The 18,150-nt window shown below is 41.6% G+C and overlaps 1 protein-coding gene across 7 annotated transcripts in view; it reads right to left on the bottom strand.

Moving 5' to 3' along the window:
• Positions 1–18,150, bottom strand: part of RAD51B (RAD51 paralog B) — a 403,112-nt gene that overhangs the window by 30,018 nt on the left and 354,944 nt on the right. The window contains exon 11 of one of the 7 annotated variants that reach the window (XM_074542844.1): positions 759–804. The exons of the other annotated variants lie outside the window; for them this stretch is intronic. Coding sequence (XP_074398945.1) covers positions 797–804 — 8 coding nt within the window. The 3' untranslated portion in view covers positions 759–796. The remainder of the gene's footprint in view (positions 1–758; positions 805–18,150) is intronic. 7 annotated transcript variants of the gene reach the window in all.

Raw genomic sequence — 18,150 nt, 5'->3', positions numbered from 1 at the left:
GGCAGAGAACTGGGGGCTGGAGGTTGGGGGTATTCCTTATGGAGCGGGGGCTCACAATGAGGGCGATGTACACCTGGCAGTGTCCAGGAGCTGAGGGCAGCTGGGGAGCCCCACTGGCTGCTGTACAAGAACTGGGGTCACAGCTTGCCTGGAGGCATGGGCTTGTCCTGCCAGCGCTGTCCTTCATCTGTCCCCCTGAAAGTCACGCTCAGCCACAGTTACAGCTCCGAGAGACAGCAGCTCCCTTCAACACATCTCACACGTAGCTAATGGAACTGGAATTATTGCAGCAGTTTGGGAAAGGGAAAATCTATAATGCCAGGCTGGATAAAACATTTAGACACTGTTGGCTTGATGTGGGCAGAACTCCTGCCAGATGAAGCATTTGCACCTGGAAATCCGCGAGGCAGAGGCCTGGCCCGGGAGCATCTGTGCTGCCCCCAGCGAGGCAGCAGCTCCCTCACACATACTCTGACTCCCAGGAGGCCGGGGCCCAGGGCTCCTCGAGGAGGTCAGTTTTTATAGAGTAAAGCAAACAGTTGAGCTAATCAAGAATTTTTTTTCTTTTCTTTTCTGAGGCTCTTGGCATCCAGCCCTGTTACTTGCAATCTTTAATTTGTACTGTGGCTTCCTTTTCCCTGCTGCCTTCTCACTCAGTCCAATTTTCCCACACACTTATTTCCTAACTCTACCTCTATCGAGGTCTTCATTTAGTTTGGACCCAAATTTATCTCAATCCTACACAAAGTTGATCTTACCTCGTCATTTATTCCTTCAATTGACTGTCACCAGAAATTCATAAGCCTGAAAAGTTTATGAAAAAAAACAAAGCTGTTTTCTGTGTTGTTACTTATAAAGTAACTTTATTCATACATAGATTAATTGATAGAAATTAATTGTGGATTAACTTAGGCCTTCTTTTTGGTTATACAGCTGCCTGAGTCTTAAAGTTGGGGTTTTTAAAGTATCTGTGTATGTCTGTTGTACGGGTGGGTTGAAATTTACAGACACACCTCACACACTGGCCATGAAAAAGCCTCTTATCATAAAGCTTCCACTATTGGGGAGCAGATTCTGATGAAACAAAGTCACATTTTGGCAGATTCTCCCTCCCACATCCATAATACTATGAAAAGAATGAAAGAGAGAAAGGCATTTTTTCTGTTTAGCACAGCAACATGGTCCAGAACATGTTGTGTCATTTGTGTAGAGAAACTGATGAAGGTGACATCAGTGCAAATAAACATCTCAAGTAAAACCATAGCAAAATCCCAGTAAAAATATACCATCTAGTTCTTGATTGTCAACATGGCAGAGGCTAGCTTGCTCAACAGCTGATGAGAGATGTAGAAACATGAATAAGTGGCCCACCTGATCACTAGGTTCTACCTCATTAAATCACCTTTATATGGTCTTTTCTGAAAAGCTGCACAGATCCCAAGGTGTTCCTTCAGTCTGCACACACTCTAGGAACTGCAAAGAGCACCAGGTTGTGAAAAATGCACAGCCTCCACCACACATTAGATCCAGTTGATCTCATATCATTTGAGGTAAATACTTCTCCTTCCTTGTGGTCATTTTCAAACCCATTTCTACGGAACTCCTCTGTCTCAGGAGCCCAAGTTGGCAGGACAGTACTTTCCAAGTCATGATGCAAGCTGCAAATAGCTGACAAAGCCCAAAGCACATTCCCCATATTTTCACTGTAATTGTTCCTCTCAGCCACTTCCACACCAGCACAGAAGGTTTTTTAATGAATTGCAGTGAAGAAGAAGCTAAAAGCACAGTGAGACACTGAGCTAGCATGCAGTGGATGGGCTGTGTGTCCATCTTCTGCCAGGCAGTGGATCACAGGCCAGGGCCAGCAGACCGGACACAACAGCCATCATTACCCATTGGCATCCCAAATGAAGTAATGATGAAGTCCCCTAGGCTTAGCAGAGCCATAGATTAGAAAGCAGATGCTGCCAAGTTGTGCACAGTCTGTGAGGCAGTTTGCTCAATGCTTCTCATTAATTTCAGAATCCACTACTGAAGAAAACGCTTTATAAGGTGGGACATGTTTTAAAAGAACAGTTGGTGCAGATTCAACTTGTATAAAGCTGCACAGTTCTATTAAATACCAAGGGGCGTTGCTGATTTATACCAGCTGAGAAGCTGGCCAATATGCTTTTGAAGCCATCAACTCTCCCACTGGTAATTGCCAGTAGAAACACTGGGAAATACAAGAAGAAATGAAAAAATGGAGCACATTTATGTGAAAAACCTTCAATGCAAAACAAATGTCTGCTCACTGCACAAAAGCTGAAATAATACAGTTGTTATTGGAACTGTGCTACAATAAAACAAGCTGGATGAGTCAACCAGCAGTGCATCTAATCTCCACTGGCTGCCTTTCTGGTCTCCAAGCTCCCCATCTATTTTTATCTCTGCTTTCTTCAATATGATTTTTGGTTTGCAAGCAATAAATCTGCAGCTCTTGGGTCCCCTGTGTGCACTCTTTTTCGGTAGGCCACTCAGCATTTAGGATTTTACCCAGACCATTTCAGTTATAAGACCACAGAACATGGAGGCTACAATTCAGATTCAAAAGATACCATGGTGAGCACAGCAGAGGCATGGGGCATCACTAAAGCTTTCTGCTCTGAAGGAAGCAGGCACCAAGCAGGGCCATCTGAGAAGTTTTGGGATGGACTTGCTTCCACGCTTGATAAAACACAGAGACTGGGGCAGTGCTTTATTCAAGCTTCACAATGCAGCATAGGGCACATACAGAGCACGAAATATGCCCAATGCAACAGTCAGGGGAAGAGTTAACAACACTAAAATAGGGGAAGAGTTAACAACTCTAAAATAGCACTGGCAATCAGTGTTTGCTGCTGAGCCTATACAAAGAAAATGTCATTCCCTCTTTTTCCATGGGTGGGTGAAATTTTTAGTGAAGAAGCCATTTGCACTTGGTCTACCTGAGGACCCTATACATTACCTATTACAGAGTGTAATGTTTGGAAGCTGAGAAAAGGATAACCCTGATTTCAAAATCATTGGGCAGGTGATGGGAACTGTGTTCATGAAGTGAGATTACTGTTTTTTGTTGGTTGGGTGTGGTAGCCCTTTGTTGAGAAAAGTGTAGGTGAAATTTTGGAATCGAAATATTCCTGCTTCATTTTTCTCTGGCAACCACATTATGATCCTAGAAAAAGAGCAATTATTTTTCTAATTTTTCTCTGTTCTTTTTAATGGTTTCATTACAAAGACATACAGCTAGTCACCTTGAGCTCATACATGCTGGGAAACATCTGTTAATTGAATATTAAGATAGCCAGAGTGTTATAATGGATAGAAACTACTGGGATATGATGGTAGCCCAAAGCCTTCCCTTTCATTCCAAGAGTACGTGCTTCAGGGAGCAAGGGAGAAGAGTATATGAATTTAATTTCAGACATTCACGTTTTAGGTGGCCCCGAGGGATGTACCCATTTCCTATATAAGGTTTGGTCTGTTTGCAATTAAGCTCTCTTCTTTGCATATTTCCGGAGAGATTAAAAATAGCAATATCAGCTTATTCTTGGACTTCTGGAAATAAACACAGCCATTGCTTCCAGGGCTTTTAAAGCACTGATCAGACTCATAGATCTTGAAGACCAAATTTGTCTGTGAATTTTTTTATGCTGGATAAACGAGCAATTCCAAAGATAAGAGAAAAGGCAGGACCACATTTCTAGAACTGGAGACCTTTTAAAACAACTTAACTTTTGTAGCCATAATTTTTAAACAAAGCTTAATGTTGATGAAGAGTTAAGTTGAATACTCTTTTTACAGAAAGCTCAAGACTGGTTCAAACCTCTCCCACCATTCTCACAACCAATGGATCAATTCCAGAGCTGAGAGGCTTGTTCAGCTCCGATTACAGTTTTCCTCTTATTCTTTTTCTGTTGGGATTACCATCATCAATCCATTTAATCCAAAATGTAAAGCTGTTTTTTGTGATGCAGTCATCCATTCTCAAGGACCTTTACAGAAACAACTCATTTATAATGGTGCCTAAATTGCTATCAGATGGGATTGATTCCCATACATCCCTAACAGCCTGAGGTTGGACACATGATAGTGATCTGCAACTGATAATTTCTTCCCTGTTGTTTAGGCTTCTCATGTGCAGAAATTACCTGGAACAGGGGCCATTTTCCAAAGAAGTGCCTGAGCACCATGTTGCAAATTTAAGTCTCCTGGTAGTGCTTTTGTTTAATTTTTGCAGACTGCTTAGAAGTCAGTGGCCCCTGATGGAACCATGGACAATGGGATTAAAATCACTGATATAGTGGTTTTAACACTAGTTATTCACACTCTCCTGTGCTGACAACAAAACAAGGATTCAACCAAATTCAACCAAAATTATTTGTTATGTTTCCTTAAGTCCAGAAAACACTTAGGACTACATTCAACTCAGAAGTGGAAATAACTCCCGCTGTCTTTCTAGGAATTATGTTAATTTCTTCTTGATTTTAACTTTACTACCAGACTGAATTAAAGACTCAGATCAGCATTGAACTCTTAAATCTTGAAAATTCAATCATGCCATACATGCACCTAATAATTATAATTTCTAATTCTAGTTGTGTTTGAGCTTCCTTATCCAAATAATCTGATTACTTCCCTACAATCGAATTTTTAGTGACTTTTAGTTCTTCTTACATTGTGAACACACAAGGGTAAAAACCAGTGAGAAAGTCTGTGATTCTGCAACAGTATAATCTGACCTAAACTGTGGCTGCATCAACTCTGATAGGTCCTGATTACAGTCCTTCATCTCCTTTCTTGTGCTGCACTGGTGCTCATCCAGCCTTGCAAAAAATTGGTGCAGGGGATGTGAAAACTTACCTTTTTGCAGTGTTAACTTTCATTCAGTTTAGCTCCCTGAACTATGCTATTCCAGGGTCAGATACAAACCATTGCTTGTATTGAGGAAACACTGCAGCATGGCTGGGCAATCACAGCCCTGATTTAGGTTAGGTGGAATGGATGTGGAATTGTACTTTAATTACTCTGTGGGCAGCATTGTTGAAAACATATGAAGCAACTTAACAAAAAGATGCTTGCAGCAGTTCATTAAAGATACAATTTCCAAAGCAGAACTTCCAGATCAGTAGTCAGTACAAGTCATTGTGAAATTCAGGGGATATTTACAGAGCATCAGGTGAGGGTCTGACTGATGAAAGACTTGACAGTCTGACAGGGTAAACTGCATGGAGATTCTGGCGGATATTTAGGCCTAGAAACAAGGACTAGGCACTAGTAGATTCAGGAGAGTGTGTGGAATGGGCACCAGCTGATAGAGCACAAGGACTGGACAAACAAGTATATTGCAGCCTGGGACTAGGGTTACATGAGTAGCAAAGCTGAGAACTCCAGATTGTAAGAGCAAGACTGGCTAAGGCTGACCAAACTGGTAGAACTACATTGAGGATGCTGCACAGAGCCTGTCCATGCAATGCCTGGCTCTTACATGCTGTCTAGGCCCTCATTTTCCAAGTGCTACATTGTCCCAACAAAAAAGAAGAATGATATTGAAACTGATGATTCAGGAGGGAAAGAAGATTATAGCACAAAATAGCCATGTGAACAAGGAACACATTTACTGTTGAGTAGTACATACTTTGGAAAAATCCACATGGCCTTAGTAGAAGGAAGGAAATAGACATAGTTAAGCAAGATACTAATGAAGTGGCCCACTCCACCAGGCTGCACTTTGTTCCTCTGCTGTGCAGTGGCACGGGAAGGACTGGCGGCCCATTCCATGCCTCCTGTGATGGCAGAAGGGCTCTTCCCTGCCACACTTGAGTTCTAGGGCTCTACAAAGAGCAGCACTCAATACCACAATCCTTACAGAAACAAGCAGCCTTGAAGAATTCAACAGGACTATTCATGAGGACTGATTATAAGAGGTCATGTTGCAAAATGAGCCCCTTATTTTGGTCAAGAGAAGCACAGCAATAAGTCCTATTGCTATTCTAGCAACATAAACACTATACCTGAGGAACTAATAAAGGTTTTGCTGTGTGACAAGAGTCCCAAACAGACCTTACAAAATAATATGGACTTCTGCAAAAGCAGGACAAAATGTGTAAAGTTTAAAAAAAATATTCTTCAAAATGAAAGCCCGCTTGATTCACTTTGGCTCCCAGTAGCATTAAGGACATAAGATCTTTCTGGTACCATGGCCTGTAAAGAGTCAAATCTCAGCTCCTAAGTGTGCTTCTGCATATTTCCAGGACATTTGTGGTGGGAAAAAAACATTCCAAACAACAGAATAACCTTCTGTCCATCAAGCAAGATTTCACAACAATTACAGTACCAGGCACAGAGAACTCTGCCTGTCTGGCCCACAGCCACACCGCGGGCGGCAAACTTTCTAACTCTCACCAATTAATTAGGCTCGGGTCAGGTATGTGACTGAGAGAAATCCAGGGAGAGTGGAGGGTGAAGCAGGAAGCAGTGCTGATGATTCAACCAGGGATCATCTTGAGAACAATTTTAAAGTTGTTTCTTCAGAAATATGTTTTGGACATGAAAGGAAAGTGATTTTATTTCTACGAGTACTTAGAAAAGGGAAAACTTTTTGGAACAAAAATGAAAGTGAGGACTCTTTTAGTAAGTAAAGAAGCAATGTATTAATTAGTCAAAAATTTTATAGTGACAGTTTATGGTGTCTAACAGTGGAGTGGGACAGGTGACAAGAAGGCAAAACCACTTTCAGTTGCTATTATCAGCTCTCAAGATGACTTCTTTCTAGTAAGAAACTAGAGCTGCAAAGGAAATAATTTTGAAATTCCAGCAAAGCTTTCTCCACACATAAAGACAGCACAGGAGTGACTCCAATATCTCCACATGCAATCAGACGAATGAAAAAGACTCACTGCTGGGTTTTGTATTAGATTCTGCAAATCTTTAGTAGTAGACATAACCTAGGGCTATGGAGGTCTGCTTTGTGCCATTCTACACTGTGAGGAGGGGCTGACATTTAACACCTTTCTCCCAAAGCCATAAAAATACTATCTAAGGTTCACAGCAGCTCCAAGCAATGTGAGTACTGTTCCATCCAAACCCTGTATCTGGCTCCTCAAAAAGGCTGCTGCCAAGTTAAAGTAGTGCAATGCCAAAGTACGCTCATATTCCCTATTTCTTAACATCTTCAAATCACAGCTTTGTGATCAAGTATAGGGCATTATGTTTACAGCAGAGTGACTAGAGAAGAGTCTGTGGTCAGTGTTATACAAGTCATCCTTGGTTCTGTAGAGTCTTTTCAATAATGTAATCCTACTATCTGTAGATGCAAAAAATGTCCAAGTAAACAATCTTCTATCTGGATAGTGCTTATCAGCTTTCAGGCCCAGTTTTTAGCTGCCCGTGCCGGTTTGCTGCATGACACGTAGCTGTAATGACTGGTGAAAGCAGCAATAGAAGCAACATGGCAGAGCTGCGGTGGTGAGAAATGGATGTGAATTCAGAGGGCCAGGTATGCCTTATTCCACCTGTGGATCTTTCAGATATGTCAGTATAAGCATGGAGGATCTTCTACTACTGTGTTTGCACTGAGCATCAGAAAAAACCTTTTCACTGGGTGAGCAGTACAGTGCTGGAATGGGTTACCCAGAGAAGTTGTGCAATCCCCATCCTTTCATGCTTTCATGACTTGGCTAGACAAAATCACAGCTGACCTGTTAAGTGCTGGCAACAGTTCTGCTTTTATCAGGATGCTGGAACAGAGACCTCCAGAAGTCCCTCCTTAACCTACATTTCTATGATGCTATGTCTCTGGATCCCAGAGCTGAGCTGACGAATCATGTTTTGAAAGGACTTGTAGGGTGAGATGCCATGGCTGGTAACATCTACCAAGCTGGAGCGGTTGGAATGGTTTATGTGGAGCAAACCAAGTGTCTGAGTGGAGGCCTCCCACTCCTACACGTAAAGCCTCCTTTTGAGCAGAGACTGAATGGCAGAGATATTGTGAAATACTGCTTATGAGGTGGCAGTAATTATGGAATGGTGATGCTGCTCAATTTCCTTATGCAATCAAGGCTTCAGCCAAGAAAAGGTGTTAGTCTCCTGCAGCGTTCTTGTGCCACTCTTTTACAGCAGTGCTGAGAGGGCAGTTGTGTTCATGTTTGTTCACTGGCATGCTGAGGTGTTGCTCAAGGAAGGTAGGTTTAAGGCTGAGTTACAGGCTGGCATCTACCTCAACTTTTATTTCCTGCTTTCAAGACAATTATATTTAGCTGCTTCTGACACTAAAGAGACCAGAAGAATTCGTACTCTTCCACTACCCAGGAAGACAGATCCCAGACTAGACGGGTTGCAGGAACATGCTAGAGTCATAGAAAAGCTGATAATTCAGGGGGGATATTTCTATGCAGGCTGGCAGACGTAGTAGAAATATGCACAGAACAGACAAAATCCTTTCTGCAAAAACACCGTTTGCACAGTTCTGCCACACTTCATTTATCCACAGATCTTTGCTGGTTTGTTCCTGGCAAACCAGGTTTGCTGGTTTTCTTCCCCCCAGTTCAGAACCAGCTCACCCACTGCTACAATACACTTATCTCTGCCATCCCTTTAATCCCTCTCATAATCTCTGTACATTCCCTGCTTTTAGCACAGAGATGATGGAACCCAAGAAGTGCATATACTAGTTGGACATAGGGAGAACCAGGAGTATGCTGGCCCCAGGTGACTTCTCCATCAGCAAATACAAGTGGAGATGTCTCTGAACAAATGGTGTTCTTTAAAAACTGCCAGGAGAAGAGCTGAACTCACAGTGAACAAATGGATCTTGATCTAAGAATCGCAGCATATCACCTGGAGCTACCAATGTGCTAAAGAAATTATTTTCCTTGAAAAAAGCCCTAACCACAGTTTATGTCAGTGCGACATGTACTGATGTGGACTTCCAAATGACTACAAATAATATTTCAGAGATTATTTTCTCTTTAAACAAATATTGAGCAGCTGAGAAAGAGTCTGAATCTTAATACAAGACCTTACACAAGCACAGAAAAATACTTAAAGAATGAGATCATTTTGAAAAATGCCGTGATGTTTTTAACAGGGGCTGTTTCTCAGGAACTTTGGCTGATACAATCCTAACACCAGGACTACCAGTGAGTCCTGGGACCTTCATGAAACATGAACCAACTTCATCACCCTTTAAGCTGGCAGGATGCTTAAGAGTATTTAGAACAGTAGATCTTGGGATCTGGTATACACAATAATTATATTTATCTCCAATATGTTTGATAGTCATAAATATATTAATCTCACTTTTCTCCATAGAAAAACTTGAATATATTTAGGAGGTCCAAACAATGAAATTATGACAGCAGTTAAATCATAGCCACACAAAACAGCAGGATGTATGCTCAAAAGGCTTCTTCATTCCAAGCCAAGAGAGAGTAAAAGCTTTTTACAACCTACAAATACAAATAAAGATCTTTATCTACTTCCTAATAATGACATAGGGATAAACTCTGCTCACTCTTGCATATATAAGTGTAAGAAACCTTCTCTCCATCCAGCTCCTATGCAAGGGCCTAGCTTCAGTTAGTCTTTTGCATCCCTGTTCTGCTTGCTCCAAAATTGTCCATTCCATATTAATGTCTGCCTGCCAAATCACATTAATTCCATAGCTGTATCCCTGTCATAAGCCATTAGTTCCACAATCTTGCTACACATAATACATACATTCCACATTCTTTTCCTTAATATGCAAATCTTTCCAACCATGGTTTCCCTTGTTTTGGTGCCTCTCAACCCACCAGAATATGCAGGAGGGCTCACAAACTGATCCTCTGGGATATACTCAAACACAACCAATATGTTAATTGTGATTCATGTGTAACAACAGGAGAGGTTTTGAGGTTCCCTCCCAAGCCTTCAATTGCTTAACTATTGCCCAGATTCCTGACACCTTTCATCTGCACCAGTTGGTTTGCACTGGTAATTATAAATTTCCTTTCAAGGCTGCTAAGACCTAAATTTGTTTACAGTAAGAAAGTTTTCCAATGGCTCAAAGTAGTATTTTGAGCCAACAATGAGGCTTAGCTGAACAGCCACATTACCATCACCATCTCCTGCTGTCAGAATCTCATCAGGACCTTACAGGACTCATGGCTGTGCATTGTATTCAATCAGTTAGAAATACTTGTTTTAGGAAGAGTATCTCCTTGTTTTCATGTAAGTTGTCAGTCCTAAGAAATCTTGCCTTTATTTTGTCCAAATTGATTCCTGTCAAAATCTGCAGCAGGAACGTACTAAACAGTCATCTGAACATTTTAATTGGTCAAAAATATGGCAGAATAGATAGAGTGACATTGTGCCCCAACAAAATTCAGGATGTTTCACTTGCTTCAACAAATTCTCTTATATGATAAGGATGTGGTATTCAAGACCTGTATTTTGTTTCATTGACACAGCTGTAGTAAATAGACACTTGGAGCTGGCAAAGTGCATTATATAACTGTGAAGTTCTGCACACTATTAACAATACAATTTAAGCCTTGGGGTGTGAAGCTAGATTTTGCCATTCATTCAGTATAATGTACAACACAATTCTTCCCACAATTTTTCCTATTCTCCCAATTGCAATGGCTGGCACCATCTCTCTCTGAGCAGGGAGATGGCTGAGGAACAGCTGGGAACTTGGTCTTACCAGTCAGATTTATCACTATTCTTAATTTGCACTGCAATGGTGACGTGTGCATTACATATGCTTAGACTGCATGGCTGAAAGCTCATGTTATATCAAGCTGTGGATGATTTTACAGCTGGCTCTGCTCCTTGAGCAGTGGGAGCAGCTCTCGTGCATTTCTGAAAGGCAAACTACAGCCAAGTGGCTGGAGTTATAATTCTCCAGCCTGATCTCTCCCATCCCAACTATTGTGACTCCCTCGTGCCCCGACATTCTTTGCTGCTTTGTTTATGCTGTAGAAAACATCTGTGAGGGTATATGGCCAAGGTGAAAGATCTTGGCAAACAGTTATTTTTCATAGCTCAGCTTAAAGGGAAAATATGAAGACTGCCCCTCCTTCTCAGAGAAGAGGAAGGGTGGGGTTGAAAAATGAGATCCGACTGCAGCCAGGCCAAACAGCAGACTTGCTGTCCCACTAGCCCCTTTAAAGGAAAAGAGAATTGTTTTTTCAGTAGAATGAACTATGCTGTGGAAGAGGAAAGGTTTAACTGAAATAAACTGGATTAACTTTTAGAGTAACCAATTAGATAAATGTATCAGGAAAACCTTGAAAATGTTGGGATGTGTTAGGCTAAGCATAATATTTCCAGAAAATGCATAAATCATACTGCAGAGGTTGTTTAAAACCAGGCTGACACAACAAAAAAATTCTGTAGTAGAGAACACCCCCACACTACTAGGAGATGGACTCAATTACACTGCAGGTCTTTTTCAATGTTTAACTTCTATGACTCCTTATAGAATTGGGGCCCCTGTAAATGGAAGGAGAAAAAACGTTGGCTTATTACCTTTGTTGATTAACAGATCAATTTTCTCAAGCATTAAGGTACTTTATAGACCTACAAAGCATAAACTGTAGGTAGAGAATTGCAGATTTCCCTGACAAGGTGTAGTTTATTACTGACATTCTGCAGTGGAGCAGAGATGACAGCACATGCCACTTGCATTTATCTGCCTTTCTCAGGCTGGCCTTGGAAGGCTGGGAAGGAGAGATGAAATTTCTTGCTGGGAAGGGAAGGACTTGCAGGATGACAAGGACATTACAGATTTGTTTTAAGGATCTGTAAACAGGCAGGCACCATTTCATTTCTTCCTGAATTGCAGCCACTTCTAGGTGAAACAGCAAAACTGATTAGAAAACCCAGGGACGCTTAGGATAGGAGGTGAGGAATGGTGTGTTATTGCTGAAGAGGAAATTGGAACAAAAAGTCAGGAATCACTCAGAAGCACTGTGCTGCAAGGATAAAAGAGAAGGTCTGCCTCTGGAGCTTCAGTCCCGCTGTGTCCCCAGTCACACTCAGGACATTCCCCTCTCTCACCATGAAGTCGGTCACTGCTCACGTACCAGGAAGCTCAGCTACTGCCAGATGCACCCGCTGGGACGTAGCAGCTACACAACCTCCGGGATAGAGACAAACAAAGCTCTCTCAGAGCTTGGTGCTCCAAGAAAGAGGAGACAGGCTGATCCATCGGGATCCATCTAGGATCTGTCAGGAGCAGTTGCACAGCTGACCAGCGAGAGAGGGCACTGCTGGTGGGGACATGCAGCCATGCAAGCAACCACTGCCTCCTCCACCCACCTCTCCCCTCAGTCTGCCCCTCATCCAGACCTACATAGGCTCCAAATTAATTTTACTACCTGGAATGCTGTTAACACAATCAAATTATGAAATAAAACCTCATCATGAGAGAAGGCAAAAATCAGCTCCCTTCTCTGTCTCACAGCTGTCCCCTCCTCCTCACCATGTGTTCCTGAAACCTGGGGCTGTTCCAAGCACTAAATGCACTGGAAAGCGTATCCTTGGGCCAGCTGTGATCTGATCATGGCACATTGGCTGCGGGTGAATCAGAAGCCAACTGATAGGCCCAGGAACAATGCAGCCCCTTGTTAGGCTCTGAGAACAGCCACTGCCTTCAGCCTCTCCCTGCCAGTCTTCAGCAGAGCAGGATGCCAGGACAGCTTCTGTAACATGTCCTGCATGATCCTTTCCCACCGACCCTGTGCTGAACTGCAGCTATTTTCTGGTTTGAATGACACGCTCCTTGTGTTGTGAGAGACTCTGGGTGGGGACTCTTGCAGCCTCTTTGGAAGAGGGTGCACAGCAAGTGTCAGGCTGATACTAATATTTATGTGCAAGCTGCCACGGGGCAGCCCCAGCAGCAGCACCTGGGACTGTGGTTCCTCTGGAATCCCAAGGGCTGGAAACCTCCAGGGAAGCTGCTTCTCATCGCCCTCATAGAGTACTCAGTGGATTGCAGAGATCCCAGGAACCAGATTTTATCTGGCCTCACAACTTTGCCGATGTTTTGTAGGCTTTGTATGTTTATGACATTAAGTAAGCATTATGGAAATGAAGCAATGGCACAGAGCCAGAGCCCTCTGTTTTTCCCAGCCCTTCTCACAGCTAGGCTGTTGCAATTCTCAGGAGCAGATGCTGTAAGAAGGGGGTTAGTGGTGGGACAGGGCTCAGTCTTCTCCAAGGCAATATTCTGAGGGGGAACAGAGTGCTGTCTGGAGGGAGAATAAGCCATGGCCAACACAGATTTGAGGCAGTTTACAAAAGATTGCAGAGAAATTTAACTCTGGTGCATTACCAAGTCTCACATCTAATAGTTCTTTGCATTTGTATTGTATTACTGTGCCAAAGCACCAACCAGGATTGCCCAATGCTGGCGGTACAGCCCCATCTTCAGGGTAAGTATGCTTTGCCAATCAATTCCCTCTGCAATTTTGATTAGACATAATAATTTCATTGCATCCTGCCCTAAACACTTGCCATGTTGTACCACAGCTGCATTTCAATAGTGCACAAAGGATCCAAATACATTGGTTCTAGCAAATTTCAGTGTAAATATGGATCTGAAATTGGGATCCTTCCAATTAAAAAATACTGCACTGGTGCAGTACATTACTAATTGTTGAAAAATGAAAATTATAGATTTGTTCTGTGTCTTTTGCTAATCCAAACTGCTTTATAAGCTAGGAATACCACATACCCTATATGGGAACTACTTACCATTACCAAAACAGTCACTTGCCCGGTGGGAAGCTCTTATGAGCCTACCAGCACCAGCTCACAAAAGAAATAGAGCAGAAAGTTAATTTTCCTGAAAATTAGTGTTAACTCGGAAAGCTGTAATAAGTTTCTAATCACATCCAAACTGATTCTGCAGCTGTGGCTCAAATTTGTATATACTTTCCCACTCTGCTGACTTTTGCTATGAAACTGCATTTTGGGCCAAAACACCCCTGAATCTGGTCCTGATATTCCAGTGTACTACAGCTGCACCAGAAGTGAAATTTACCTGGCTAGATCAGACATAAATAATTGAAATGCAAAGTAAGATGTGTACATAGATTAAATCTTTTAAGAAATATGTAAGTCAGCAAGAACCATATCTTGTGCCATCACAACAATGAATATGGGGTACAGCAACTGAATATAAAGCCAGCAAAAATTTAATGTGGGTAAATTTTACTAAACCTAAATCTGTATTCTACAAAGAAAACAATCAGAATTCTCTTGATATGTTGAACTCAATAAATTTGCTTTTAATAGATGTCTGTGAATGTGACAGAGAGAGAATTAGTCTGGAATGCTATAAGGATGTCAGCCAAGCTCCCAGCATCTGGAAAGCAGAAAGCAGAACTATATTTAGTGCACAATGACTTGCAATAAACTGGGGAGGGAGCAGAGAGGAACAAAAAAGAACAAGAGAAAAGAAAAAAACTTAAGATGGCAGTTTTGGACAATTAAATTAATTATAAAGAAAAAAGAACAATGAGGCTGGGAGACAGATAAATGAAACCCTGGGGTACTTGTTATTATAAGAGCTTCTACAAGCAGAAATGTTGTATAGAGTTAGCAGACATATTTATAAACATGCTATAGATAATGCATACTTCAGTATAAATACCACCTCTAGGAATTTCTGGCACAGAACAGTTAGGGCACTGACCTCTGCGGTACATTCATTTCCTTTATGTGGCTGAAATGGCCTAAATATATTCCTTAGTTAGGCATGGGAAACTTTTTCCATATGGTAACTGCATCTGCAAGAGTACTCCACAGTGTAACTGTACTCAGTTATGAATGGGTTCTGAACTCTCTGCAAAGCATGTAGAGGTTACTGTGTGCTCCACAACACCTACTTGTGAGCAGAACAAGCTCCAAGCAAAAGGCAAACTTTCACTGCTGCAGTACATTCAAAATAAAAATGGTGTAACACTTCCTAAGTTCCTTACTGCTCTAATAAAAACAAAGTACTGAACAGTCACATTCCCCTTCTATCACTTAGCTTTTGTTTTATCCTTCACTTGACTTAAACATTCCATACACTAATGCTTCAGTGTCACTCATTTCCTGGCACTTTCTCAGACCTCAGATGCCAGAATTCCAGAGCCTCCACCTTCAGCACTTTAAAGGACATCTCAAAAAATAAACATAACCTCAGTTAAAACTGAGGCACACATCTCAGGCACAGTGATGCTGTTTAAAGGACAACTAAGATCAAAGAAAACAGTATTACTGACAAAACAGTAAAAAGATTATTATATTCATAAACGCAAAAGTTTTTTCTGGTGTTCAAACTAATCTAGTTTACAGCTTGTAGGAAGCAATGCGCTGCCAAAAGATGATGTGTGGCCAAGAGAGAGACACCAAAAGTGTTGAGCAGAAAAGAGAGCAGAAAGTGTTACCTGTGCACAGGGAGCAATTTCCTAAGCTTGGTGAAAGACAGCAAGAGATCTGGGGCCTGTGAGCTGGGAGGAGAAGCTGGGTCTTGCCTGCAGTGCCAGGCAATGAGCAGAATATTGCCTTTGAAGCACAGACCAGAGCAGCAGACATGTTGAGAAGAAGCAAGGAGTGCTTCTGTGATTTGTCTGCTTTAGCTATCAGTCTGTACTTCACTTGTATTTACAAATAACAGCCAAAAAAAGAGAAAAGGACCTCTTTCTGTAATGGGCAGTTGGGGAGAAAGTAAAAAACCAGCAGCCATTTTCCATCTGGCTTCAAGATCAGTTAACATTTATAGGGATCTGTATAGCCTCTTATTTGTTAACGTCAAGTTGTGTCTCTCTCTAAATTAATGCTCTCATGTGCCTTGTGTACAGGTTACAGGCTGCTTTTGAGATGCAGTCTTGCTAGCTCTCCATGTATTAGACAGCTGTATTACTTATATGTCCTACTGTGCTGTCCCTAAGGATGAGAGACCTAGTTCCTCATTATACTAAATAGGCAGTTTCTAGATAGACTCTGCTAATTAACGTGCCAGCATTTGTGATACATGTGCATATGAACTGGAGCTAGACCAAACCTACCACAGAAACTGCAGAGCTGTAACTGAGGTACCTACTCTGCAGTGTCTCACATGCACTTCACCAGTCATACAATATACATGCATAATTTAAAACAATGAACAATTTTTCAACACACTACAAGGGATGACACCAGCACTGTATCTCCTTTTAGACCCACAGATATCCAGCAACAGAAAGGATGGGCAGGAGGTACCTTCATTACCTTGGCAGCAGAGTGGAAACAGGGCAATATAAGAGATTCACAAATCAAGGAGAGAAGGCTGCCAAATAAAAGGAGGCAAGTATTGGGATAACTACAGAGAACCTGTAGCAATGCCCATAATACTGTCTGCAAGGGCAATGTCAGAAACAGTAATGTAAATGATTGTATGGGTCCTTCAGCTGATATAGGAACTGGGGAAATAAGGACACTCAACTGGACACTGGAGCACAGCTCTGTGATGGAATCTGACTTGTCCTACTAGGTGAGATCGTAGTGCCTAAGGAAAAAGGCAAGAAAGCACTGCTGCTCTCATCAGACATGGCATGGAGCTTTCTTTTTCTCACACTCCCCTCAAGCAGGCCACTCACACATGTCCTGTTTTCAAGGAAAAACATATGTTTGAAATACTAGAAATGAAAGCTGCTAAAGAAAACTGCTATTACGAATGAGTAGATTTTGATACATGTTCTACATTCTTTGGGGTCTGAGATCCCATTTGAACCAGAACTGCTGTCTGCAAACACCCTGCTGAAGTCAGCAGAAGATGAGGATTTACTGTAATCACTACAGCACTGGGCAGTGAGCTAGGCTCATTCCTGAACAGTTTCCTAAGGGATGTTAACAGCCTCAGCTGGGTGCTCTTTGTAGTTCTGGCAGAGGTCAGCTCTGTCTCTAAGCACAAATCAAAAAAGTAAATCTAGTCTAAACAATTCTCTGTACTGTTCCAGAAGCAATTAAAGGCACTTTGCTTTGTGTATTTCCCCCAGGTGTGAGCAGACACTTCCCACAGACAGTTTGCAAAGCAAAAGCTCAAAATGCATAAACTCTTTGCAGAGGAAAAGGCAAAAAAAAACCCCTCCTGTTTTACCCTCCTGTTCAGTAAGTCTGAACTGGACAAAACAGTGCAGGATTAGACTATCCAGGCACTGCCTATGACCTGTACTTGGAGAAAAGCAATGGTAAAACAACTCCAGTTCAACTCTTCTAACTCCGTCAGGCTCTTTAGCAAGGTTAATACCAATAGATTAGGTATTCATTTCTTAATTTGGTATTCTTAAACTAGGAATGAAAATGTAATGTGGTCCGTCAGCATGTCACTGTCATTCATGACAGAGCTACTAGCACTCACGAAGCTAAAAACATCACTTATCCATGAGTTTTATAAAATCAACAATGATGTGAAAAATGTAGAAACAAGTGAGTACAAAGTAAACTTTCACTCATTTAAACTTACTAATTATAAATATTAAAATTATGATATAATCATTCACTTTGTTAAAGTGCATTTGGCTGTTTCTTTGTTCAGGATTCTAAAAAAAATGGAACAATAAATAAATTACTAATAAGTATTCATATAATATTAGGTACACTCACTATACCTAAAAACTCCCACTGGTTTTGCTAAAAGGCAGAATCAGCAGTCCTAGGAATTCAACACATTGTCTACAAATCTCCTGTGTATTATCACTGGCATATTGTTAGTTTTTCAAAACAGAAATCTACCCCAGCATCATGATAGAAGGGATGACACATGAGTAGTCATCGTGGTGTCAATAGTTTTACATTTATTCTTTTATATTCCTTTTTTAAAAATCATAATTGACATATTCATGCACGGTGTACCTCTCCAGCCTTGATGCAGCACAACTCCCTCCACAGCTTTTATTCATGGCTGTGGCATTGAATAAAAGAAATAAACTGATTTAGGGGTAGTTTGATTAGACAAAAACCATCTAAAGCCCTGATGTTCCCAGATGTGGCTCACATCACGATCACACAGATGTATGATCACAGCTTACACAGCAAAGTGCACAGGCAGAGGAGCAGGCAAGGCAGCAGTAACTGTAATGGTAAGGCACCATGGAAATGTAACCTGAAATCCTG

Source organism: Zonotrichia albicollis, chromosome 6 (genome assembly GCF_047830755.1).
Source record: "Zonotrichia albicollis isolate bZonAlb1 chromosome 6, bZonAlb1.hap1, whole genome shotgun sequence".
Lineage (NCBI taxonomy): Eukaryota > Metazoa > Chordata > Aves > Passeriformes > Passerellidae > Zonotrichia > Zonotrichia albicollis.
Note: the sequence above shows the minus strand (reverse complement) of the source record. Positions and strands in the feature narration are given on the sequence as shown.